Source organism: Coturnix japonica, chromosome 1, assembly GCF_054131305.1.
Source record: "Coturnix japonica strain WE chromosome 1, WE-NBRP24, whole genome shotgun sequence".
Lineage (NCBI taxonomy): Eukaryota > Metazoa > Chordata > Aves > Galliformes > Phasianidae > Coturnix > Coturnix japonica.
Genome location: NC_140663.1, coordinates 169,065,006 through 169,092,796, shown reverse-complemented (window position 1 = coordinate 169,092,796; position 27,791 = coordinate 169,065,006). Strand labels below are relative to the sequence as shown.

Genomic DNA, 27,791 nt, shown 5'->3' with positions numbered 1-27,791 from the left:
TCCCTCTGTACCCTTCTTTAGTCTTAAGAGCCCCAGCTCTCTCAGCCTGTCTCTATAGGGAAGATGCTCCAGCCCCCTAATCACCTTTATGGCCCTCCTATGGACCTGCTCCAGCAGCTCTATGTTCTTCTTTGTTGGAGGCCCCAGAACTGGACACAGTACTCCAGGTGAGGTCTCACAAGAACAGAGAAGAGGGGCAGAATCACCTCCCTTGACCTGCTGGTCTCACTTCTCTTGATGCAAGCCAGGATACAATTGACCTTCTGGTCTGCATGCACACATTGCCAGCTCATGTTGAGTCTTTCATCAATTGACACACCCAAATCCTTCTTCTCAGAGCTGCTCTCAAGCCATTTTCTGTCCAACCTGTATTTGTCCTTGAGATTGCCCTGACTCAAGTGCAGGACCCTGTGCATAGCCTTGTTGATCTTCATGATGTTGGCATGGGCCCACCTCTCAAGCCTGCCCAGATCCCTCTGGATAGCATCTCTTCCCTTTAGCACTCTCAGCCTGGTGTTATCTGCAAACTTGCTGAGAGTGCACTTGATCCCATTGTCCATGTCACCTACAAAGATGTTAAATAACACCAGTCCCAGTATCAGTCTCTGATGAACACTGCCTATCACTGGTCTCCACTTGGACATTGAGCAGTTGACCACCACTCCCTGAGTGTGACCATCCAGTCAGTTCCTTATGCAGTGAGTGATCCATCCATCAAATTCATTTTTCTCCTATTTGGTGACCAGGATGTAAAGCGGGACAGTGTCAAACACTTTGCACAAGTCCACGTAGGTGATGTCAGTTGCTCTTCCTTTATCTGCTGATGTAACTCCATCATAGAAAGCCACCAAGCTTGTCAGGCACGATTTGCCCTTGGTGAAGCTATGCTGAGTATCACTAATCACCTTATCTTTATTTTCCATTGCCCTAGTAGAGACTTTATGAGTATCTGCTCCATGATCTTGCCAGGCTCAGAAGTGAGACTCACTGGCCTATCTTCCTTGGATCTGATTTTTTCCCTTCTTGAAAAAGGGGGGTTATTTGTCTCCATTTTTCCAGTCAGTGCAAACTTCATCAGACTGCCATGACCTTTCAAGTATGATAGATAGCAAGCTTTACCTTCCAGTTCATAATATGTGACCTGATCTTCACTTACAGTGGGAAGATCTTCCTTCTCCCAGTTCACTTTCTATTGCTTGGGCGGTGCACCTAGAGCCTTTGACAGTTAAGACTGGGTCAAAGAAGTAGCTGAGTACCTCAGCTTTCACTATATCCCCTGTGATCAAATTATGTACTAAAATAAAGCATTTTGAGCTATTACTTTCTCATTTTATTTACCTTTTTGTGTATTTGGTTTTTTTTAGAACATAGAGACAAGCTTTTCAGAGATGAGAAATGAGCTGCAATCACAGGATGCTCTCTGGAAGAAGATACAACTGGAATGCCAACAGTTGTGTGCAGAATTACTGAAAATCAAAGAGCATAACGATAAGCAGGAAATGTATGTATGCTATGGACAATACTTGAATTCATGATTACTGAGTTAATAACTTTTTTCTTATGTTTAATTTAAATGTAAGAAAATTTGGGGACAGACTCTTTAGCAGGGTCAACAGAACAAAAGGCAATGGCTTCAAACTGAGGGAGGATAGATTTAGGTTAGATATAAGGAAAAAAATCTTCTACAGTGAGGGTGGTGAGGCAGTGGAACAGGTTACCTACTGTTGTGGTTGATGCCTTGTCCCTGGATACTTTCAAGTTGAGGCTGGATAAGACTATGGGCAACTTGATCTAGCTGTGGTATCCCTGTTCATTGCAGAGCAGTTGGACTAGATGGCCTTCAGAGCTCCCTTCCAACTCGAAGGACTCTGTGATTCAATGATGATTCCAAATTAAGTCTGTTTTAAAAGATACTTGCAATTCAGAGGTCGGACTAAATGATTTTTGAATAAACATTTTCATAAAGAATGAGATTGCATGCAATAGGTGTCAGCTGTGTTAAAAGGCTTTTATGTTGCCTAGATCTTTGCAAATCAATCTATTTTATTTCTTTGCTTAAAGTGCCCTTATATTCTTTGGCATTAAAACACACTGGGAGTAGTGCAACTGCAATTCTTCCTAGCCTTCATTGAGTAAACGTTCGTGTTTTTGTGGTTTATTTAATCTACCATATCTTGAGAATATATGAAATACTAATCAACAAGAGATTTCAGGATCCTTTCTGCACAGTCTTCCATTGCCCTTAATCTCTAGAAGTTTCCAAGATCCAGTTTGTTTTAGGCTAATTCTTTTGGTGTTGGGTTGTTTTTTTTCTTCCTTGGTTGATTTTTATTTTTTTATCAGCAAGCAGGTTCCCAGTTTTACTTGGAGGAGAAGACACTGTAAGGTAAATACTCTTGCACATTCTGCTTATTTCATATTTTGTTTGTTTTTTATTTTAAGGCATCCATCATCCTTTGTACAACTGAATGAGAAATCAGAAAATAAAAGTGCTGGTTTCTTACTACAGGCAAAGAGTCAAGAAAACCAACGAGAAGGGCTGAGCAAGGTACATCATACTGTTAAGTGTTTCTAGATCTTATGCTGCAATCTTGAAAAGAGAATGTGAAGTATTGGCTTGGTCATGTGCAGAGTGGAGATAGAAGATAAACTATAGTTTTTGGAGAATGTGGACTTTTCATATATGGAAAAAGTTTTCATATATGGTAATTGTATCGTTGTGCAATTGGTATTTTGATGCTGTGCGCTCACAGCAAAGGCAGCTACTTTATTAAAGTAATAGAAGAGATCAGTGCTAAACATCACTGTGATTCAGATAACACCTTATGAGTAGTAAGCCCTCAAAGGTTATATGGGTAATTAATAAGTTGTAGAGGGAAAGTAGCTGTTTGTAGATGGTCTCAGATATAACATATACTAACAAATCAACTGTTAGTCCCTGTGGCTGGTAGCTACACAAGGCTGAGCTGAAACAGTCATCTGCTGCAGAACACAGGGCAATGCTCTTTTCTTTTGAGTTTTCTTCATGTTGCGTTCCATATTTCAGTGCTGTATGCAAGCAATGGTGGCATGGGACTGTGGAATCACATATGGCTTGGCAAGTGAAAACACTTTGAGGAAGAGGATGCCCCAAACTCCCTTCATGGGCTTGGTCTGTTTTTTACTGAGTAGCAATGTAAGCAGGAACATCTGGAACTGGATGCAGCTGACTTGGACGCTGCAGCAGTTTTGGCATGGTAGTCATGATCTAGCTCTTGGATTTTTTGCATCTACATCTATTTGTTTATAATTCTAGTGTTTCTCTGTCTCTTGCACAAGTAAATATGAAATGCCATCTGCTACTGACTGTGTGCAGTTTGAAGAGTTATTAAAATGCACTCAAAGCTATTTATTCTGGTCTTGTAGTTGTATTTCTTAGATAATATAATGCTTATTGTTACAAAGATTATGAAAACAATCTTTGTGTTGATTCTTTGGAGAGCTCTGCATAGGAAAGAAGTGCAGAAAACCTGACCTTACATTTTATACATAATGGCAGAAACATTCTTATGAATTCATTTATCATACAAAATATTTCTATCATAGTTTCTCACTACAGAGTCTCTAGATTTATTTATATTCCTCTTTCAATTTGTATTAATTTTTACACCTCTTTTCAGCCCTTCTCCTGTTTTCTTTCTCCTTTTTAGTATTTGAAATGAACAAATACAAACTATTTAAATTCAGTGTTTAAAAGAATGCAATGATGTCAATGGTATGAATTGAAATTTATGCAAAAAATATTCAAGGAAATATTCTTTCAGTAAACCTAAGCGTGATTTACTCATACTGCTCCAAAGTCAACTTAGGCTGCATTAAACATATCTTTAAACTAAAATAACTTTGTTGTAAAGACTCCAAATGTCTGACTTGGTTGGAAGAGTTGGGGTCTTGGGAACAGGCAGCAAAAAAGTCACTCGTGAGTGGGTGGTTAGTGATGCAGTTGTAGTTACTGCACAACATTTTTATTTTTATTTTTTTTAACATATTTGCAACAGATAAGAAACCATCTTTATCAAGAGGAGCCGTCCCACTGCTCTGAGCAGGAAAGAATAAGGACAGAAATCTCCGACCTGACAGAAGAGCTTCATCAGAAAGAGATCACTATAGCAACTATCATGGAGAAAGCAGGTCTTCTGGAAAGACAGCTAAAAACAGAGTTACAGATAAAAGACAAACTGTTAGCAAAACAACAGGTATGCAAGCAGGCAAAAACATCCTCGGTAATTTTACTCCACAATATAGATAACGACATACATTATCTGTTAAAAAAAGGCATAGCATTCCTTTATGTAGTTTTCGTCAGCAGTGATAATTGCTAAATGTTACAAAAGCAGCCAAATTGATGCCATAACAGTAAAACACCACTAAATGTCAGCTGTACATCTAAATTGCAAATCATTTTGACCATCAATTGTAGTCACCATTTTAATATACAAATGATATGGAAGTTTTCAAGTTTGTTGTTATTGTAAGTGCTTAATCATTAGAATTATTAGATAATCCAGAACATTTCCTATCTTTTCAGATTTTTAAAAGCTTTTAAAGAGTGTTACAAATATACTTACAAAAGTCTATCAATTTGAAAGCTGAAAACTGTAAAGCACTCGTGCTTTAAATGGTAATTTTCAGTTTTAAAAGCAAATATACTGTCCCCATTACCTAGTTGTGTAAACCAAAATAACCATGATGCCTATGAAGGGTATATGGGTATCTGGGTTTTCTGGGAAGCTTGTTGCATATTAAAAAAAAAAAGTGATTAATGTAATGGTTACTTCTGACAATGGGAAAGTTAATATTTGGGAAAATGTGAGGCTGCTGATGCTGTGTGACACTCTTTACCAGGCCACACGTGCTGCATGTATAATCTCTTGTTTTCCTATGTGATTACTTCTTTCAAAAACAAAACTTGAGAACTTCATCTCTATGTCTCTTATAGAGTACTCTAGTATTTCTTTGTGATTTAGAATCATAGAATCACCAAGATTAGAAAAGACCTCCAAGATCATCCAGCCCAACCATCTACCTGTCTCCAATATTTCCCCACTAAAACATGTCCCTCAGTACAACATCTAAACATTCATTGGACACCTCAGGGATGATTGCTCAACCACCTCCCTGAGCAGCCTGTTCCAGCACCTGTCCACTCTTTTTGAGAAGAAATTTTTCCTAATGTCCAACCTGAACCTCCCCTGGTGCAACTTGAGGCAATGCCCTCTAATTCTATCACATTTAATACTGCAGTGTTTTTTTAAAAAAAAAATGTTTCTTATAGTTCATAGTTACTTATGTATATTTTGTAAAACTAATTGAATAGATGCATACCTATGTTCTAATGAGGTTTAACGAGGCCAAGTGCATGGTGTTGCACTTAGGTTGAGGCAATCCCAGTTATGAATACAGACTGGGAGAAGAACTCATTGAGAGCAACCCAGAAGAGAAGGACTTGGGTAACCTGATGGATGATCCCAGAAGGCCAACAGTACCCTGGGCTGCATCAACACAGGAGTGGCAGCAGTGAGAGGATTGTCCCCCTCTGCTCTGCCTTCATGAGGCCCCCTGTGTGTGTCCAGTACTGTGCCCAGGCCTGGGGCTCCCAAGACAGGAAAGGTGCAGAGTTGTTGGAGTGGGTCCAGAGGAGGGCCTCAAAGACGGTCAGAAGGCTGGAGCACTTCTCCTGTGATGAAAGGTTGAGGGAGTTGGGCTTCTTTAGCCTGAAAAACAGAAGGCTCCAGAGAGACCTCACTGTGGCCATCCAGTACGTAAGAAGAGCGTATAGGCAGGAGAGGTCCAACTTTTTACAGCAGTCAGTTAGTGGTAGGTCAAGGGGGAATGGCTTTAAACTAAAAGAGGGCAGATTTGGGTTAGGTGTTAGGAAGAAATTTTTTATTCAGAGTGTGGTGAGGTGCTGGCACAGGCTGCCCAGAGAGGTTGTGGGTGCCCAACTTCTGAAGGCATTCAAGGCCAGGTTGGTTGAGATCCTGGGCAGCCTAATCTGATGGGTGGCAACTCTGCCCATGCCAAGGGGCTGGAACTGGATGATCTGTAAGGTCCCCTCCAACCTAAGCCATTCTATGATATACTATGTATTTTTCCAAGTTAATAGCAATGTCCTTATATGTAACTAATAATTTAATTTTTTTTCCTAGTTGCTGAATTTCAGGTACAAAGTTACCAAATCTGAAAACACACCTCTAAAAGAGATGGTGGAAAATCAGAAGTATAAAACTTGCACGGTAATTTATTTTATTTTATTTTAATCTGTGCAATAAGAAGAGCAGTTCCTAATAGTACCCATAAGTGTTGGTTGAAATGGCAGATTTAAAAGTTTCTGTCTTGTGTGAAATAAATGAATAAAAATAAACAAGTCAAAGTCAAATTGTAGTCACATGAAGCCTGAAGATGAATATAGCTAGCAATAATTTTTACATTAAATATAATAAGCTAGAATTAAGAAAGACTTTTCAGTTACTTTGACAGTGAAAAATGTATTGAGGCCTATTCGTTGTGACTGACTTATTTCAGAAAATATCCATTTTTAAACAGTTATCATTCTCACAGATACATAAATGTGTACCTTTATAACTAGTTTACTGCTTTGTTGATATGACATTTAAATGGCAGCATAAAAAAAAGTGAAGCAATGTTTTGACCCTACCCAGCTTATTTTCAGTTTAGTATCTATTTCCCTTCAAAAAGGGGAAATTTAAGTCTTAATTTATAAAAGCATACAGTGGAACGTGGTGTGGAATAATAAATTATATGGATGTGATAAAAATTACATCCTTTACCTTCCACAAACCATTTCAAAGCCTCCCCTCCTTACAGAACATCTGCAGTTACTGCGTCTGTCACTATAAAGCACTGTAAATAATGCTGTAGGCTTGTCTTTGGGGGATTCATAGCCTGGTAACTGTCTCACTGTAAATTGGCAAATGTCACCCAAGAATGTCACCTTTTTCCAGTTATTAGACATGCAAAGGTCACTACACATACCAGTGCGTTTATGGACTTGTTAATTCCTATTTTTCTATTTTATTGTGAGGATCTAAACACTGAGTACTATCTGGTATTTGGATGTTAAGATTGCACGGACTGGAATCATGTTTATGGATGTGCTTTTGTAATAGAGCACAACACAAAATCCTCAAAGTAATGCTAGCCTGACTCAGTACAGTGTCATGCATCACCAGGAAGAGGTACTTGTTTAGATTTCGAAAGCAGTGTAGCTGTGTCAACTGAGCCATGGGGCTCTCACCATTATAACTGTGCTGCTGATTCTAGAGCTATTATGTTAAGGTGACTTAGCAGCCTCCTTTGTGTGTTCTGCCCGACTTCTCCACACAGGAGACATAGCTGGGCCTCTACCCTCCATCTATCCTTGGACAATATATTGAATTATCTTGTACTTTCTGGCACTCCCATGCCAGCTGGGCTCATAATTTTGCAATAGAACTAAAGTATGGTTTGTAGGAAGAGATAACATTAAATCAAGCAGTGCAAAAGGACAGGTGCAGGAACCCTACTTGTTTTAGCAATATATACAAACCAATTCCTTAGTGGTTATAAACTACTAAGTTCCAAAAGAATAGGGTAAGACTTGAAGGAAATAATAGCACTTTTTACTAAAATGTATGTGTTTTCAGTCTTTTGTCTATAACTTGACAAGTCCTTGCAGATTATTTTCTGTTAGCAACTGCATAGTGTTACACTGTACTCTGAAAGTATAATTCCAGTGCTATTCTTCCACTTTTGATTTCCTAGTGGATGGGCCTCCTCAGTCTCTAGCTGTAGTGCATGCATTGTTTGCCCTTTCATTATTTTGACTTTTATTTCATGTGGGTTAATCTGACTAAGAGGCAGGATTTAGTAACACAGGTGGAAAGCACTGTGCTAATGTGGCTATACCGCTTCTGAAACTGAAGGTGATGTATACTGACGCAAATATTAAACTATGCCTGTAGACATGCACTTTAGCTAGTAATTAACTTACATAACTTTTCTTGTTATTTTTGGTAGAGTCGTTACTGAAGGGAGTAATCAAGCCTATAGCTATAGTCATACATTCTACAATGCCGCTGCTGATGGATTTACAACAATAAGATTTGGAATGTCCTGTTCCTTGAGAAATTTTATTTTATTGTGTTGTAGTGGCTGAAATCCCTTCTTTCACATTTATCTGCAGTATTATTTTTTTCTGGAGGCAGTTCTTTTGGCTTGCTATAAGTGTTGCATGATTATATGTGGTAGCCAGGTCTTTCTTTAGCACAGAACATTGTTTTGTGTTTGCTTGTTTAAAATACAAACACCCATTTATTGTGGAAAAAAAATGCTCATTGAGTGAGGGCTTTATCTCCTTTCACAGAGTATCGATTTATCTCACAAAAAACATGGAGATTTCACAGCTTCTATTCACAAACTGGAACATGAGAATGCAAGATTACAAAACGGGCTTGTTAAACTGCAGAATCGCACAGAAACATCGATGCTGGGTGCCATGGATAAACATGGAGAAACAGAGCACGGCCACCAAACCCATTCAAAGACGCAAGAAAAGGAAGAGAGGTAACATTTAGTTTGTACCTGTGTATGAAGTTTTCTGTAGGCTTTTTGCAAGCCAAACTCTTATGCCTTTTTCCTTTTCTGTTCACTCAGAGCTCCCAAAAACCTAAATATCAGACCTAAATATAAGACCTACGGAGTATATTTGTGAGGATTTCCTCCTTTTTATGTGTGCGTGGCTAACTGAACTTGTCGATAACTGAAGTCCCAGAAATGTTTCATCTTTATTTTACTGTTTTTCACATGAAACTATTCAAGACCCTTTTAGTGTTCTGCTTCAGTTATTCTCAGCTCCAGGTATTGCAAAACAGGACAAAATGAAGTTTTATTGCTAAATAAAAAAAAACGAAACAAGGAAAGGAAAGGACATACAAATCAACATGAGAAGTAAACTGCTCCACAGGAGGTTATCTTAATAAGCAGTTTGAACTACAGCTCCTGCTGAAAAGCTTTGTGTCCCACCAGTCTCGTTTGTTGGAAGTTTCACTGTGTGTATTTTAATGCCTCGCAAAGTTCTGGTGCTCTTGGGTGACCTGATTTTGAAAAGAAACATTATTTCAGTTGCCCTGAATAAATTGTTATTACAGTAAGCGCCTTATTAGGGAAAAAATAATGGGTTTTAAGAATATTCAGGCTCATAGAAAACATATTGTAGCATTCTCTTTCCTTCTTAATTCTCTATATTCAGTGGTGCACTGAAGGACCTTTGAATGTGTTATAATGATGGCACTGCAATAATTATAAAAAAAAAAGTTATCCTCTGCTATTTCATAGTGGTATTTCATAATGCAAGAGATTAAAAATTAATAGAAAGCTCAATATTTTGATCATTTGTAATACAGGACTTACACAGTAGCACTAATGTAAAACGGTTCTGTGAAGTAAAGTTTAAATAATGCGGAGCTGGAGTTATATGGACTAAGTATTCCAAGTTCTATGTTCAGTCTCTGACTGAAACGTGGTGCGGTTTTCTTCTGTATAACAGAAAAGCATTGCATTCTCTGTTGATACACATTCATCTAAATTTCCTTTTAAATATGTTTCACTAACAGGAGGTAGTATTCATTATAAATTTATATATGTAAGTATCTATATGCATGTGTATGTATGTATATATGCACATACAAAGAGATATATATGGCAGACATATATCTGTTTTATATCTATCTGTCTGTCTGTCTGTCTATCTATCTATCTGTCTATCTATCTGTCTATCTATCTATCTATCTATCTATCTATCTATCTATCTATCTATCTATCTATCTATCTATCTATATCTGTACCTGTTTTCCTACTAAACTTGAAATGATGTTGAAGGCTTTGCTAAATGAAAGATTCACAAACCAAAATACAGATTACTCTGCACCTATAGGTCTCAGTTTCACCAAAATTGGATGGCACAGTTTTTGTCTGTGCCTCCACTCTTCTGAAGTGAGTAAAAGTCAGTTTTTCCTATTCCCATTCTAACTACACTTAATGTACAAGGGGAGCTATGAGACGTACAATTTTGTGAAATCATGAAAATCATAGATTTCAGTGTAACAAACAATGGAGCTGTGCAGGTAATTTGCAGGGTCTTGATTTCACAACCACTGAAGACTGATGTTAAACCTGAACAAAGAAGGAGAAACCTTCCAAGAGCAGAGATCTCAGCCACCCCTACTGAACCCAGTTTAAATTACAGCTTAATTAATCTGGTGAAACAGGCAGATTGAGCCTGCTTTTTGGGTTCTAAAATGTGCACAAATCCTTAAGGCTATTTAGTTAAGTAAATGCATATAAAGATTTTTAAAAATATACACATTCCACATGCAGTACTTATAAGCATCAGTCAGTCCACCTTTTTAAGAGTTGGCCCTCCATGTTGTGTTAGTTCTCTGTTCCCCAGATGGGGAACTACCTCGAGATTTTCTCAGTAAACAAAAAATGAATGCTCAGCCATCTATTGTGTTCACATAAAGCAAGCAATTGTTGTTTCAGTTTAACTCTGGGGTATGTTTTATTGCATTGTGAGCATAAACCATGTTAATTCTGTTTTAATTTGCAGTTCTGTTGCCATGGTAATTATGGCACTGGGAAGGGCAATTTTTTTTTTTTTTTTTAACATAGTAAAAAAGGTAGAAAACAGAGTTTTTGTGCAGAGTGGGGAGGCTGTGTTTTAAATGCTGGTTTTCAGGAGCTGTACTTTTAGTTTGCCCTGTATGCAGTCTGAAACCTCAGAATATTTGCACAATGGGCAAAAATGTTTTTCTCTCCTAATCAGTACGAGAATCTCAGTAGCTGGATAGGAGGGCTCTAGAGAAAATACAGGAAATTTCAAGAAATTAACAGTGACTGTTTAGCAAGAGACATTTATTTCCTTGAGTGTGCACTGAAATTCTAAATATCAAGATGTAATACATGGAGAAGTGTCATCTTTTTGTTACAGAGGACTGGGGCCACATCCTACCTATAACCACCTTAATTTATTATTATTCTTACAGATGACTGTTGGCTTTAATTGACATTGAAATAAGCTTTCCCTGTTCCCAGGGTTTAAATCTCTTTTTTATACCTTCTCCACATACAGTTAATTTAAATGTTTGCATGATTGAAGATGATTTTCACTGATGAAGCCAATGTGCTTAACTTGCTTATTCAGAAATTAAAGCATGCATGTGAGTTCCCATAAGAAGTTACCATAAGTACATACACAAATTAGGTGGTTGCTCAAGCCAAAGTGCACTTTCATCATGTGGCAATAGTGAAGGGACTAATCTCTATTAGGACTGAAAACCTACTGACACAGCTGGATCTTAAAGGAGTAAACTCTTGGAAAGGGCTGATAATAGCAGGACAAGGGGAAATGGATTTAAGTTGAAAGAGGGTAGATTTAGGTTGGATGTTAGGGGGAAGTTCTTTACTAGGAGAGTAGTTAGGCCCTGGAACAGGCTGCGCAGGGAGGTTGTGGATGCCCCGTCCTTGGAGGTGTTCAAGGCCAGGTTGGACAGGGCCCTGGGCAACCTGATCTAGTAATTGTGTATGTTTGGTGGCCCTGCCAGGCAGGGGGGTTGGAACTACACGATCCTTGAGGTCCCTTCCAACCCAGGTCATTCTATGATTCTATGATCTTAAAAGAACTTCACTATCTGTTGTAAGGAAGTTTCCACTACCCTGTAGAGATCTCACATCTTTCATCATACTCACCACTATACCAGTTATTGCAGTGGATAAACCAGACGCAGGAAAGAACAATATTTTCAGAAAAAATATTCTCTATCAATTTTAAAAAATCAAGTTAATTAAGTTTTAGTTGCAAAGCCAAAGTAATACGACTGATTCTGCAAACATTTGGTCATTGAAGATCCCTTGTTCTCTTTCTCAGGGAGAGGTATGTCAGCCAGCACAAGCTGTGTAAGGAATTTGTTTAGCATCACTGAAGTCATTGATCTCATAGGGACCAGGCTGATATTATACATGTGAGTGTCCAGAAAAGCCTATTCTGTCTAAAATTCTCTTTGTGAGGACTTTCTTCTGTCACTTCTCATCCCATGTGTCTCCATGCCAACAGTAATATTGTTTTTGTCGAGGACGTGTATGTGTTAAATACTCTACAAACCCACTAAAAGCACTTATTCAGCTGCAGTTGGAGTGATTTTGTATTGCCAGCTTTAACAAATGGCCTGTTGTTGGGTTTTTTCCCACAAACATGCAGAGATTTCCCTACCTTTACATTTGTATTCAAACTAGAACTCTGGTTTCAGATGTTATTTTGCACTGAACTGACAGAAATTTAAGCCTCAACTGTGAAATTTGTCTCAAGTGAAGGCACAGGATCCATATCAAAGCACCTAAATGTAGGTGGCATGTTTCTCCAAGATAGCAAGCAGCCCCAGCAGTCATATGGATTACAGCAGAAAGTGGAGTTCCTTTAAATAATCAGTGGGTTTGGGGGGTGAGTGTCTTTTCACTGCGAAAGATACCATAACTGTAGGCACCCAAGTCTGACAGTTCTGCTCGTACTGAAATAAGCTGTAACATAACTGTAATAACTGTAATCAAACACGTAGAAAACCAGTTCTGACAGAAGGGAGAAAAAGAACACAGATCACATAGACTTTACTGTGGGTTTACAGAGGAAATTAGTTCCAAAAAAGGTCAGAATGAAAAATGGAAAACAAAAATAAAACAAACCCTGTGGTTTTATTACTCATAGTGTCTATCTTCAGCTGTGGTGGTGTTTTTTATATGCCTTTCATAAGGATAATAAACAGAATGGATTTTAAGATAGGCAAATTAATATGTATAAATTCTTCTCCCATGCTCTGAAAAATCATGAAAGAAAGGAGAAAATTCTGCCACCAGGATGATTTTAGGTGATCTGGAAAACTGGAGGACTTGGTAAATATTCTCAGGGAGTTTTATCTTCAAATATATATTAAAATATATAGTAGCACACTTAACATTAAAACTTACATACTTAAAAATTACAATACTTAAAACATACTTAGAATAAAAACTCCTATAGCATTCAGAGTATCTTAGTCACTCCTACTTTACAATCAAATGAAAATACTTTCTTCCTTAGCTCTCTTTACTGTCCGTCTATGGAGTACTCAGTCTCACGTTTAAGGCCCAGTGTGCTTATGGATAAGCTGGATTCATTAAGACTGCACAGCCAGCCTCACCCAGAACTGAATGTTTAAACTGATGTTAGAAAATGATGGCGTGAACTTTCTACAGACAGCACTGCCCTTTCACTGTGCTTGGCAAATTCTTCCTTTGCTATTAGAAATAAAAGCAGGATCTAGCAGCAGTGCATATCCTTAGATATTCATAACAATTGTATTTTAGTGATAGAGAACCTGATCTTTAAAAACTTCTGTAGATGCATTTCAAGTTTGTGAAATGTTTTGGAATCTTTACAAGGACAGAATCATTTCAAACAGCTGTCGTGTTTAAGTGGTTGCCTCCCAAGAGTGAAATTTCTCTTATTTTCATGAGGACAGAGTTCAGTACAGTGGCATTTTCTACTATTGCCAGGAATACTGGAGCAGAAATGTAACAAAATCTGAAATAATTGATTATAATTTTTTTCATGTTCTGGTATATCGTAGAAGTAAAGATTCAATTGAAAATTAGTCTAATTCAGCAGACATCTGGGCAAGATAGTCTCAAAATGTTCTGCTCTTTAATCACTGTGGTTTCAGTATTATTCAGTTATCTGTCAGGAGAAGATATTTCAAACGGAAAGCAAAGAGCTTGCTTTTCTGTGAGCTGCAGTTAACCATAAAAGTGTTTGCTTGACAGTACTACAAATGAATACAAATACATGCTTTTACATCCATTTTACATCTCCTGTAAGCAGGATAAAAGAGTTACAGAATAATAAAGGGCTCAAAATTCTTCTGTAAGATTGAAAGTTTCCCTTGTTGTTACAAAAGCATGTTGTGCACCTAAAAGAAAGGCGTACACGTGGATATAAATTAACGTTGCAGTAAAGAGGCAGCTAGTTTCCTATTCTAGCTTTTATATTCAATTGATTTAAAATTTTATTGTAACTACTCAAACATAGTTCTTTACGTTTATATTAGATCACAACTGACTAATTATCCAGGTAACAAAGTTTTGTTTCCCATCTCACACTTTATTTTTAGTATTTATGTGGCTAATTTCAGTTTCCTTCCCATCACACTGAAGCAAGTTTGTGGTTTAGATCTTACCCTGCAAATTTATATGGCAAGGTTACTCAGCTTCGGTTGCAATTAAAAGGTTCAAATCAGAGTGACTAAAGTGGCAGCTAGAGCAAAGTATGCACCCTCAGACATTCACATTGACTTCACTGGAAAGCTGCTACACTTTTGCAGGTAGGCCCATAACTTGATATGTGAAACAGTTTGAACAGCTGAGCAATCAGAATTTCAGAAACAAACAAAAAACCCATGGTTTTGCTGTGACAGCTTTCGGTTTAAATGGCTGTTCGTATTTTGATTTTGAATTCATATTGCTATTTCAGAACTTTCCAAAATGAAGATGAAAAGCATATGAAACTTCAGCAGACTGCTATATCCACAGCCAGTGGATACCATAGAAACCGTAGTCCTACTTCACATGGCCGAGGTGATATCATTGGTTCCAAGCGCGATGGCCCTTTATCTTATCACAAACTTGACAGAGGTCGTGAAATGGAACTAGATGATAAATCTCCATCACCAACAACAGAATATCCTTTGTGTTCTGGTGGACTGTTTCCTGAAAAAGGCAGAACAGGCACTTTATTAAGCCATGCTTACAATACAGAAGAAATCAAATTATCGGTAAGTAACTGCTGTTCTATATTCTCAGAGATCACTCTGTGGACCAGGTGCAATCTCGGAGGAGTCAAAAATTAGATTACCTCAGTTGTCATTATTATTTATTCAATGCCAGCCCAGCAAAAATGAAAATACCTTATCCAAACCTAACTGCAATTTTTTCTGAATATTAGCTACCACCTACTGGGCCGTATTCTGTCCATTAACAATGATGATAATTACCTGCCATTGTGTGACTGCGGGACAGACTTCTACATTTTAGTTCACTGCCTTCTGTATAGGAGTACTCTGCTTCATATTCCCTTCTGTGCTTTAAGTCTATTTATTTCCACAAGACCTTCAAACTTAGACCTTACATGCTGTTAGACTAATCAGGTTTCTACAGCATTTGATCAATGGATGAAATTAGATGAACTGCAACAACTATTTTCCACATGTGAGCTGTTGTATTCAGAAAGGAACGGAAATGATAACTGCTGTAATCCTTCTTTTTCTTGAAATGAAAGACTAATAATGCAAAATTCTTTCAGTCTTCATGGGACTCAGATCTTCATTGGGTGCAGATTAGCAAAATCCATGAAAAGTGGGATAAATCCCAGTCTGTATATGGCAAATTCTTAAGAAAAGCTTTCCAAAATTCTTTGAATTTTATACTCTTCCTTAGTGTCTTTTATTCTTCCTTAGGCATCCACTACAGGTCACTATTTTTTTCCACTTGAAAACTCAGCACTCATTTTCCAGACCTCAAACTGTGTGATCACATCAAGTTTTAATAGAAATAACAGGTTAACAGGGAATGGACAATAGCCATCTTTCTGTCCAACTGTATATAGGCTTCCTTGTGCACAGGAGATCCTGAACTGTGTGTGGCTGAATCCTTTCAGAGAGAAGAAAATGAAAGACTAATTCAGCATTTACTGGGAAGAACCAGTAGGCAATGTTCTTGCCATTTCACACAGTAATTAGGGTGGAAGAGGCATCATGACACTAAGTCATCTTAAAGCGTGTTGCAGTGGCCATACCCCAGTTCTTCTGTTCACTTCAGAAAAGTGCACACACCCTTTTTTATCAGCCTCCTGGCTGCTGGAATCTCACTGCAGGTAGCAGCAGCTCAGTGATGGCCTGCCTGAGAAACAGGTACTTCAGTGCAACCCATCCCTGTCCGTGGTCCCAGTAGCTGTGTCCCAGTAGTCAGAGAACAGGGAGGGAACCACACAGTCCTGAGTGATTGACCTCACTTCCAACTTTTTGAGGTTTGACCTCAATTCCAACATTCTACACCAAGAAAATATGAGGTCAGCTGACACATGAGTAACAGAAAAGCAGAGTCCTTGTTGCCTGACTATCCAAAAAGTTAGGCTGAAATCTTAAAATTATCCCATTTCTGTGTAGCTTACAGTTAGAAAACTGAAAGATAAAAAAAGAAATGTTATCTGAGGAAAACAAATTCAAAACTGAAGACCATGAGTCTCTTCTGACATATGGGTTAAAGCAGTTTCTTTATGGTTTTCCTTCCTCAGGCACAGAAAGTAAAGGTAATGCAGAACAGAGTGAAAGAACAAATCAGAGCCTTGGAAAGCAAAGCTTACTTGGTAACAAGAAATTTTGCCTTTTAGACCTGTTTATATACAGCCTTCTCCCAAAGTGCAAAAAAACAGTGCATTAGGGGCCTATCTAAAATGATAGTCAGCAGTGTCTTACCCTCAGGATGTGAAAGTGCAAGGAACCATTATCTGCTTGTTCTGAGTGATAAACATTCTTCCCTCAACACTGAGTAAATTCAGAAATGTCTCATTTGGGGTTTACATTCTGTTTCAAGGAAGCACATCAAAGTAAGTACCAATTGAAGCCAAGGACACCAGTGTTTTATCAGATGGCTTGATCATGAGATCCATATATTTCTAATGACAAGTCAGCAACTGTAAACATTGTTATGAGGAATTTCTCATAACTTGAGATGACATTGGTGAAGACTGGTGCTCATATCAGTCTACTGTTGGAAGGGTTTTATTTGCTCACCTTCGACTCAGTGATTTCAGAGGTGTTTCTTTAAGAAAAACCTCCATATAGAGTGTCTTCTTTGTAATGAAAAAGCATTCTTGAAATACTTCAAAATAGTACCTCTATCACTGAACCCAAACTTCACAAGGACCCAGCCCATGAGTGTAGCGGAAAGAATGTACGTAAGTCCATGGAATGCAGATTCTCAGAGAAAACTCCTAGTACAAAAATCATGTTGATTTGTGAGCGGGAAATCATGTACATGCTTATAAGGGAAAAGGTGATATAAGGTGATTTTCCTCCAGTTTTCTCAAGCACTGGAAGATCAATGCTTGTGCAGGGATTAGTAGAAGAATACTGTAGAACAAGGAGATTCAATACCTCTAAGTTCTTCATTCCTATGTAGCAAATTCCGTCACTTTCTTCACCCTGTTAAAGCACAACTTTGGAGGCATGAAGAATAGGAAAATTCTGCTTTATCTGTGAATTTTATTTGAAGAACTCCGTATGTCCAGAAAGCCTGGCTCAATCTAAAAAGGTGGTATTACATCCAGAATGTATTTCTGACCACCATTTACTTGCTGTAGATTGAAAAGTAAAGGGGTTTCCTTTAGGGAATCCCTAAACTTCATATCAAGGCCTGCTGCAGACAGTCAGAATGAATAGAATAGTGCTTTAAAGTGTCCCTGTATTATATAGTTAGTATCTTTTGGCCTGGAAAGCTGCTAAAGAGCAGATTTAAACCAAGCTGAAAGCAAAGACTGAATCTGCCTGTAATTGCTGCAGAAACAGGAAATATGTTGTTCTGATACAATGGATCTTAGAATAAAAATGTCCAGGTATAATAGAATTGACATTTTCCACAAAATATTTGGATATTGAAATCATTTTGATCCATTCCTATCAGATGTATTGACAGATAAACTCCCCATGTTATGTTCTAGGAAAAACAAAACCAGACATTCTAGACTAATAATTCTATCAGTTACCAAATATTTTTTACATACAATTTAATTTTAAATTAATAATTTTATTAATTTTATTAATTATTAAATAATAATTTTATTTTAATTTTTAAATTTTATTAACCTTTCTCAATATGTAGCCATGTAAACACAGAGAATTACCTTCCTCTTGGTCAGTGTAACAGTAAAACTATAAAGCTTTTTTGAGTTAACTGTTAAAAATGCATGTCATAAAGCTGTAATTATGTACACAAATAAACACTGAAGTTATTTAAAGCAGCATGATTTCATTTGACAAAGAAGAAGGGCTTTTTAATAAGGACATTCTAATTAACAGATCTTAAATATTAGTAAAAAGAATTGACAAAAATTGCTTCTTATATATTTAGAAATGATTCCAGCTTCCAGCAAAAACTTAGTCATGTCTTTTCCTAAGTTCAGTGACAACCATTTTAAAACTGATTTTCCTATGTTTTATGCTTCAGTCTGCTAAAGGCCCATTAAATGGAAAGATTTTTCAGTGACCTGCTTCACAGTTTGTTACATTCTCCAAAATATCAAGCCTAGATGTTGATAGCACTGAAATGAGAACAGATTTTCTTCCTTTTCTCAGAAAGTATCTCATGAGATGGAAGAGACTCAAGAGAGAAAATTACAGGAGGCAATCAGCAGTACCCAACACAGGTTACATTCTCTAGTTCCAAAGAACAAGTTATTGTCCTCCATCCTGGTCTAAATTACACGAAAGACGGGCGTGACCTTTAGCTGATCCAAACTTTGGAGGTGCTGAAGCAGCTTAATTCTGCCTAACAGGACATTTACGTTTTCAGTGGAAAATCTACATCCTAATGTTGTGAATGAATGTCAGAGGCATTTAAACGTATTCAGATTACATTATTTAGGCACCTGAATGCATTTTCAGACATGTTCAAAGTTGTGGTTTTTTGGAGAGATACGAAGAATCAGAAGGTTATTAGCTGCTCTATGTATAGATGTTTTAAGTTTAAAAATTGATAATGCAAAGCATTTTGTTGTACTTGCTGTTTTTGACTTACCATGTCTTTCTATGCATGTCTTAGCCTTCTCCTGAGACATCCTTCCTTGCAACAACAGAGAAGTTCCTTCAAGAGGAAGAGAAACATACCAAAGAGTTTGAAGAACGCTTAAATTCACACCTTGAAGAACTGCAAAGACTTTCTGAAAACACTCTTAAAAAACACACCAAGCTACAGCAAAGTAAGCACACTTAAGCCAGTCACACAACTAAGAAAATAAAACCCCATTTAATCATTGAAGAGTTTCTTAAAGCTAGAATCTGCAACTACGTTCATAATGTCTTTAGGCAGGTTGCAAGAAGTATGCATTCTTAACATCAAGGCTTCGATAAGATCATCTTTACCCTTCAGATTTAGACATATCGTAAGCTGACTATATTACAAAACACTGTACCCTAGACATATTGCAAAATATGCGCTTCTCTTTTGCATAGTTAAATCAAGAGCCTGCTTCAGCACTGTATGTTAAGTAAGATACCTTCAATTCTGTGGTGTACGAGGGCTAGTAAGTGGAATTATTTCCTTGCAAATATAATCAGCCAAGAGAAGTTCTCTAAATTGCAGAGAACAAGAATTATAAAGGCCTTTAGCTATGTCATAGCTCCTAGCATTAAGAGCTTATCTATGCTCTGGTTATTCTTGGCTACAGAAGTAGCCCTTGGGATTCCTGAAATGAGAAGTTTTGAGCTTTTGATTTCTTACACTTTAAAGCCGTGCAGTACTGCAGGAGGAGCACAAGCAGACAAAGCACAAAGCTACTTTGAAGCCACCTCTGTTACCTCTTTTTCCAGACCTATAGATCTTACCTGGACAGAGTCTGATCTCGGGTACTTTCCATGCTTTACATTAATACTTAAGATTTTTTAAATCCCATCTTCAAAAGCACCTTCAAAAGATTTTGATATTATATTGGCTTGTTGTTTAACTACACTGGAATAGGGAAGAGCCTTCTACTTCGGATGACTTGTGATGAGTCTTAAGAAATGGCCTAAATTCCTTATATTTTTTCTGCAACTTAGGAAAACATTATAGAACTGAGTAGAGCTAATTCAACTCCATGTGCTGAAAAACTGCATAATGTTGAGATTCCTTTTATTTGCAATTCAAACTGGATTCTATTGCTGTGTAAGCGAAACAAATTACAGACGGTGTTGATGAACCACCAATTTCAGTGAAAGAAATACTGAAGAACTGCTTTCCAGCATGTACTGCTGCCAACTTCCTGGAAAAATCAGGATAAAAATAATACCAGACTGTCAAACAGCTCCAGCGTGAGTAAAACAAGGGTTATTGATATTCAAGACCACAGCAAAAATGTAAATGGCCTTTGCAAGAGATATTTCCATTATGACAAAATACACTACATCACACACAAAATACCAAGATTTTAAATGCCAGTTTGCAATAAAGTGAGTAATGAAAATGAGGGGATCAAAGATTCTTTACAGGAAAACTCAGAAAAATTGCTAGACTCAGCTGGAGGAATGAAGAGTGAATAAAAAGATGATGAAAGGACATTCAAACAGACTAAATATATATCTGTCCTCAATTTAAGGAGAGATGCATCTGGATTTCTTAAAAGAACTAACGAGAAAATTTAGGAACCTCTGTAAATGAAGCTAAATTTTAAGATGGGAAAGATTTGCAGAAGCAAAAAGTAAAATGCCTTTCAGAAGGGAGGAAGAAGGAAAAGGGCTGTTAGCCGGTAAGCCACATCCTTTTGCTGCTGCAAGGTTTAAACATGCACAATGTCAGCATGCTCCAGATCTTCAGAGGAATGTGCCTGAGTCCAGTTAACTATCCAAGGATCCTGCTCATGATATGACTTTGATTATGTAGAATGAATGAAAGAAATTATCAAAAAATGAGTAGGCTTTTCTTTCTAAAGCCTTTGAAGATCTGGCCAAGGTCTTAAATTTGGCTAATGAAACATCAGAGCCAACTCCAGCTTGACTTTTCTGTACTACCATATAATTAACTTCTACATGAAAAGCACTGGAATCAGCAAAGCACTCTTGCCTGAACAGCCTGCTTGTTTTCACCAGTGCTTCCTGCACAGAGCATATTGCACTGAAAACGTGCTGAGTCAGTACGGATTAAAGTCCTGGCTCTTAACACCTCCTTCACTGAAGGATCATCTTTCTCTTCAGTGGCCAAAATCAGCAGAAGCTGCTAATCTCGCAGCACGCATTTGAACAAGGGCCCAATGCTGCTGCAATCAACTCAGAGCCATAACGCAGGGGCTGAGCGGTGCCATCTGCGTATGGCTGCAAAAGGACCTTTGAATCATTAACTGATGAGTACTATTTCTGAAAGAGAGAAGGTGTTATTGGTATTCATACAGTCTTAGGAGTAAAATTCAATGCAGATGCATATTTTAAAATTTTAAATCGATGAAATGCTCTGATTGTATTAAAATGTAGAAACTTGCTTGGGCTGGTGAGGTTTGTTAAGGAAAATACATATCCCTGATGCTATCGTGACTGAAACAGTTTGTACAATATATGGCATCTCACATTACTTGGAAGAAAATTTAAAGAATGATGGACAGCAGAAATAATGAAGTCTGAGAATTATATCCCTGCAAACAAGGATGGGAGATGCACACATATTGCTAAAAGAATAACCAAGTGGATCCAAGGCTATAAATGTCTGAAAGTACCAATACAAATGAAAAAGAAATGAATTATTAATTGTAAGTTCTTTTGAGAGAACAAGGTGAAACACTCTGGAGCTAAAGATTAGTCAAAACATACAGAAAACTGCTCTTCTACTTTATGAAGAGCTGGCAATGGAAAATTCTTATAAGCTGCTGGACTTCTTTTATGATTTTTCAAAGCTTCGCCGAAAAACATTTTTGGCTCTCAGTTGAAAGACTTGTTTTAAATAAAAGAACAATAGTTCAGAATGCCACCAGCCTTTTTTGCTGAAGGAAGAGCAGAGGTCACATACGCACAGTTGCCAACATGCTTCATCAAGGTGCAATTTTGAAATGGTTGGTGTTGGATGAGCTGCCAAGCCATTGCTGTCCAATCCACTTCCCAAAATGTTCTCTAATGAAACAGTGGACTAGAAACATCTAAAAGTAGCTCACATGAGAAGTGGTTATTTGACTCATTTCTTCATTTCTTGCTCTCTTCTTTTATGTGTGGGAGATTTAGGAATGGAAGAATAGAATAGCGGCACTGGGGCTGTGGGTACTATGGGACGTGTACTCATGGGAACACTGCAGCCCAGGATGCAAACAGCAGTAAAGCACCACCACATCAACACAAAAATGGACAAACATGAGAAACCACAAGCACAGTTGTCTTGCTTTTCTAATGGGAAGACTTAAATGACAGCTTTAGCTTCTCCAGTCCAGCCTATAGAGTTCCTGCTTCTCCATTCTCATCATAGCATGACTGCTTGTCATTCCTGGTTTACCAGTGGTGTAACAGCACAGAATGAAGCACTCAGTCATTCACAACCAGACTAAACAAAACCAGGGGCAAGAAGAAAGAAGTCATAATCATAGGCTGCCTGACGTGGTGAGCCCTGGCTGATATTACTGCCATGGTCTGTCATGGGGATGTCAAGGGATTTACATTCCCACACAGCTTTACAACAAACAATTATATCATTAACATTGTTTTTTTTTTCACTTAAGTCTATGCAAAATAGCTACTCCCTACATTTCCCATCAGCTGTCTTGTGACAGATCTTGCATCTTGCTTCCTTCTTCCCGAACAGAGCAGTCTGCTTGGAAAAAGCCAGGTTAAAGATGGCTCATAGCAGAGCTCCTCTGAATTGTTCAGTGCAGGAGTGTCGTGTTCTTTTTTCCTTGCCTGCGGGGTTCAGATCTCAGAGTTATTTATTCATCATGTCTGAGAGACTTTCTAATCATACAGGCACCCTCAAATCTATAAATAGGCTGCAACTTAATGTACCACACTGAAATTCCAGCAGTTGATTGAGCAACACCCCTGGACACTGACACTGCACTCAACTCACTCCAAACCAACAACCCCATTGCTGTGCTCCTGTGCTCTACTCTTGGCCACAGTGCCAGGGGCCTTCAAGCAGGTTTATCAAGAATGTGTTTGCCCATTTGTCCTGTGAGAACCAGTCTCTGTGCAAAGAAAGTCCAAGACCTGCCAGCCACTATATTGCCTGCAACAGATGCAGAACTTAAAGGCTTGGCTTGAATGCACCTACGATCCCAGACAGAACAACAAATCCAACGTATGCCCTGGGTTCTCAGTTTCCCACCCAAGTACCACAACCGGACCCAGGTAAATGGCTGTATGTTGTACCAAAAGAGATTTAGATTAGACATAAGAAAGAACTTTTTCTCTCAGAGAGTGGTCAGGCACTGGAATGGCTGCCCAGGGAGGTGGTAGAGTCGCCATCCCTGGCAGTGTTCAAGAGGCTTCTGGACAGGGAGCTACGAGATACAGTTTAGTGATTTTCTGTAGGTATGGTTTAGGGAGTACAGTTGGACTAGATGATCCTGTAGGTCCTTTCCAGCCTTGTGATTCTATGATTCAATGATTCTATGAACCAGTCCGCTGTATTCCCCATGTGTATTTAAAAGTGCTATTTTCTGAACAATGGGATTTGAATAAACATTCTCTTGAAGTTTGATGGAAACAGAAGACTGGTAAGATTGATCTCTTTTTCTTCCCTCAGAGCATGGGCCTCTGGCACTTGGTTTGGTGAACTCAGGGCCATTTATAACACTGGTGGCCGTCTGCCTACTGTGAGGATACTTGACACAAGTCTTTTTTGCTTAGCACTTTGAAGACATAAATCTCCATTCAAACCCTGACCTCAAAGTGGTTGACTCAGACTTGATTTATGCTTTCAGAAATTGGTCATAATAGATTGCTTCTATAACCTGATTTATCAGAAGGCAATGGTAACTTTATAATGACTTCACCTGATAATGAGCTCTCTTGGAAACTGTATCATAAGACACTGCTGAAGTCTGTCTCAGTGTGTTTCTGGTAAAACGCTAGTAATAAATCATTCAATTTTGCCCATAAGTTCCTGTATGCTGGGAAACAGTTTGAAATCCTATTTCTAAAACACTCTTGAAGGCAACTGACACTTGGAGTAATACATACAGTTAAAAAACAAAGGCATGGCTACACCTTAAGCAGACTTCAGAAGAGCTGACATTTGGGCAACCGCCATTAATTTCTTTCCTGATTACTTCCCAGTGATTTTTGACAGTTTCAGCCTACAGAGGCTTCAGACCACTTTCTCAAATCTGCATTCTCCTGTACCAGGAAACCTGGTAGAAAATGTCAGAATCCATTCATTGTTTACTAGAGAAAAACATTTTTTTTTTAAAGAGTCAAACTGTGAAATCAATTCTAACTTCTGCATAATGAACAGCTCAGAACGTGTAACACTGTTTTCCTCTCAATTAGTCCTCAGTAAAATTGCACATTTCAGTGAACTGAAATACAAAGTCTCTTATTAGCATTAAGCTATAGGTTCATACTAATAAACATTTGGCTCTAAAAAGATGATTATTGTGACCTGAAAAATTTGCAGATGACAAGAGACAAAGGAAGGGCATAAGAAAAAGCAGAAATGAAAGACCTAATTAGAGAAGTAATCTTAAATATTATCTAACCCTGCTGACCTTTTATGTATTTTGTTGTTATCATCCAGTTAATTGCTCTTATCTGTCACAAACTGAACTCTTCCAGAAAATGAAGGGGATAAAAAGCCACCTAATAAGAGTTTCAATAAAGGCTCTGCAAATCTATGAAATTGTTGCTGGGGCTGATTAAAACCCCCACAGATGGAACTGTCTGAACTAAAGCTACAGAGGGAGTATCAGAACAAGGAGGAGAGGAAGACCTATGGTAGAAAACAATGGAAGATAAAGGTGAGGAAGAGGAACCTGTAAGAGAGGTCAGAGGAAAGTGCCCTATTCAAGGTGCCCAAGAAATCAAGCACCCTGCAGAACATGCACGTTTGGAGTACACACCCTTTTGTTCGCTTCCTCAGGAACAGATTTTGTTCCAGCTGAACACTTCCTTTCAACAACAGGCCAACTCTCACATCTCCACTGCAGCAAAATAAAAGCAGGATAGAATGCACTTGGTGTGTGGGAGAACCAGCAACTGGGAGACAACGCAGACCAAGCAATTCTTACAAAGTTCTTACACAGACATCATTTTGGAGTTCTCCAATTAAAGGAAACAGCTCACAGAACAGAAGCACAGACAGTCTGAGTGCCAACATGTGGCTTCATGAGCAGAGGGATTGCCCTGCAGATTTTCAGCTGGTCCCTCAGTGGTAAAAACTCTTCTGAATATATGACAAGCATTTTGTCCACATCCTTTGCTGTGCATATATCCCAACTATGCTACGAACTGGATGGAAACAAAACAAACCTTAACAGTCTTTCCAAACTCTTTCCTTTAAGCAAATTCTGTACTTCGAAAGTGTGCTAGTCTGCAGGGCATGCTTAACCCTGGGTACTGTAAGTAGCAGCAACCATCCCAGCATAACTGGGTGGGTATCTCCCTTTGAATTGGGATATTCTGTAGCTACTCACAGTCTCTTCCCACCTGTTTGCCTTAAGACAAACCCTAACTCAGGGGATTTGCTAAGTTTGGTGGTGGATTTTTGCAAGACAAGTTTGGTCATCCATAGCATTCTCTACAAGAAGAAAACACTGAGTTAATGCAAGAAGCAAGAGCCCAGCCTTCTGCAGGCACATATACAAACAGTCCCGCTGGCCACACTGGGACTGGTGGAAGATGGCACCCAACATAAAGACTGGAGCGTTCTTCAACTTTCTGCCTGTACTTCCTGCTACAGTTCCCTACTTGGCAGCATCACATTGTTTCTTGCTTGGTCTGGATTTTAGCTGCAGTCAAGTATTCTCAAATTTCCTCCCCCAGGTTTCCTTAAGTTTTAGGCCTATTTAGTACCTTAAAATACTCAGATGAGAAAGTGCTTTAGAACAACACAGAACTGCTGAATCACTTAAGTCAGAATGCGACCAGTTTAAGCAATGCCAACAGCTCCCTTGAAGTGAAGCAGGTGGGGGATACCAGAGCAGTGCATCTCACTTAACTAATGAGATCAGAGACCTACAACACACCGCCATTTTTCCGTCCTACGTGAAAATTAAAGAAAATAAGAAAAAAAAAAACAAACCAAACCACCAAGGGCTGTATCCAAAACCACTTTTTACTGCCACATCATGGATTTAAATACTTAACACTCGTACTGTGCTTATGCAGTTTGTAGTTAGCTGCTTCACCAAAATCAGCAGAAATGGTAGAATCTGCTTTCCCAACTTCGGTGGGTCCTGAGTGTTCACTTGGCACGCACGCATCTCGCTGCAAAGAGAAGTTCTTTTTGAGTGAACTATATAGTGTTTAATGAAAAAATTATTACACAATGTAGTCTTTCACAATAAGTCACATTTCTTTTTTTTTTTTTTTTGCAAAATAAGATTCCAAGTACTTCTCTCTTTTATTCAAAAAAATAAATATATCCTTTCTGAATCAAAGTGTTTCATATGACATTAAGTACAAAGAAAAAATGTACTTCTTTGGAAGTTCTGAAATAGACATACAAGAGCTCATGGGAGCAACATTATCCGCAACAGTGATAAAAGCTGAAAGCTGATTTTTTTTTTTACAAATTTATAGCGGAACAGAATTTCTTTTTACAATATAGAACTTCAAACAGATTTAAGAAAAACACTATTGTAAAAGTCTGAAAGGCACATGAGCTGGACCATAAAACGTACTGGCACATTCACTAATACGTTTTATGTTACATTCCTAAAGAGAAACTGTGGAATCCTAACCAAGAGAAAGACCGAAGGTACCAGCGAGTTCCTTTGTGAAGCATTAAGAGTGGCAGAGAGTTTCTTTTGGCTCTTGATAAAAAGTATTAATACCCCAAAGTTAGAAGGTCTGAAAAGCTGCATCATTCGGTTGTATTTGGACGAGTTGCTACATAAACAAACACAACAATCAACAGTACTACAACGGCCAGCGTGGGAAGCACGACCGTGGTGATCTGTTGTCGGGCCTCTTGCATTGCCTGTTTCCTCTCCTTTTTATCTTTGGAGGTCTCTTTTTTGGGCTTTCCTCTCAGCTGCCTCATCCTCCAGTTAGGGTCTTTTGTTCACCAGGGTGGGGGAGCAGAGGGCGCTGAGCTGCAGGGAACAGGCCGAGGTCGCTTGAAACAAGGGGTTGAAAAATTCCGTCTCCTTCCAATGGCTGGTTGCACAAGAAACTGCAAGAGAAGAGAGAGGAAGTATTTTAAACAGAATCTACATATATTACAGCTATTAAAACCACTTGCAGCTTCACTGGGTAGAACTTCCACCTAACTGGCACCAACATCTATCTGTGCACCTGAATCACAGCACATTCATTTACCTCATCAGTAACGCATTCCCCACGATAAACTGCAACAGCTCACAGTGTGTTATTTGTCCAAGAGCACTGAATTTATCCCGTATCAATCCAGGAACAAAGTCCAGCACCATACATTCTATACTCCAAGTCAAACAAGATAACACAGCTAAAGATTTAATGACCATAACATTGAGGAGCCTTGCATCAATGCAGGGCACAGCTGCCTGCCTGGTAGCCGGCTTCCCGCTATGGAACTGCAGCTCCACAGAGATCTGCAGCGCCAGGAAGCGCACACACACAAATCCCGTCATCAGGAAAAAGCATTCAGCATTTATCACCCACACCTGGTGTTTATGGGAATCAGCAGCACTCCAACAGGAAGAATCACAGAGAAAGTGCTGCTTAACTTCTACTTCTGGTTCTGCTGCCATAGAACAAAGTCTAAACCATAGCATGACTCAGTGCTGTCTCTTGTTACAGCTGTCATTT

General features: G+C 38.5%; 2 protein-coding genes across 24 annotated transcripts in view; one reads left to right on the top strand and one right to left on the bottom strand.

Annotated features, from left to right (window-relative positions):
* DEUP1 (deuterosome assembly protein 1) overlaps positions 1-27,791 on the top strand; it is a 65,115-nt gene that overhangs the window by 22,377 nt on the left and 14,947 nt on the right. For 7 of the 14 annotated variants that reach the window (XR_014942246.1, XR_014942250.1, XR_014942247.1 and 4 more), the window contains 8 exons: positions 1,365-1,501; positions 2,443-2,548; positions 4,038-4,235; positions 6,189-6,275; positions 8,405-8,604; positions 14,597-14,897; positions 16,415-16,486; positions 18,940-19,096. Coding sequence is in view for 5 of the 14 variants with exons in the window: in XM_015852330.3 (XP_015707816.2) it covers positions 1,365-1,501; positions 2,443-2,548; positions 4,038-4,235; positions 6,189-6,275; positions 8,405-8,604; positions 14,597-14,897; positions 16,415-16,486; positions 18,940-19,110 (1,272 nt within the window). In the remaining 9 variants the exon portion in view is untranslated. Of the gene's footprint in view, positions 1-1,364; positions 1,502-2,442; positions 2,549-4,037; positions 4,236-6,188; positions 6,276-8,404; positions 8,605-11,965; positions 12,060-14,596; positions 14,898-16,414; positions 16,487-18,939; positions 19,156-27,791 lie in introns of those variants that run through there. The other 7 variants (XM_085536477.1, XM_085536476.1, XM_085536475.1 and 4 more) reach the window with 4 other exon arrangements.
* SMCO4 (single-pass membrane protein with coiled-coil domains 4) overlaps positions 3,964-27,791 on the bottom strand; it is a 46,273-nt gene continuing 22,445 nt past the window's right edge. For 5 of the 10 annotated variants that reach the window (XR_014942255.1, XR_014942254.1, XR_014942252.1 and 2 more), the window contains 2 exons: positions 18,916-27,177; positions 3,964-14,832 (listed from right to left, as the gene is read on the bottom strand). Coding sequence is in view for 3 of the 10 variants with exons in the window: in XM_085536481.1 (XP_085392607.1) it covers positions 26,866-27,045 (180 nt within the window). In the remaining 7 variants the exon portion in view is untranslated. Of the gene's footprint in view, positions 14,833-18,915; positions 27,178-27,791 lie in introns of those variants that run through there. The other 5 variants (XM_085536479.1, XM_085536480.1, XR_014942253.1 and 2 more) reach the window with 4 other exon arrangements.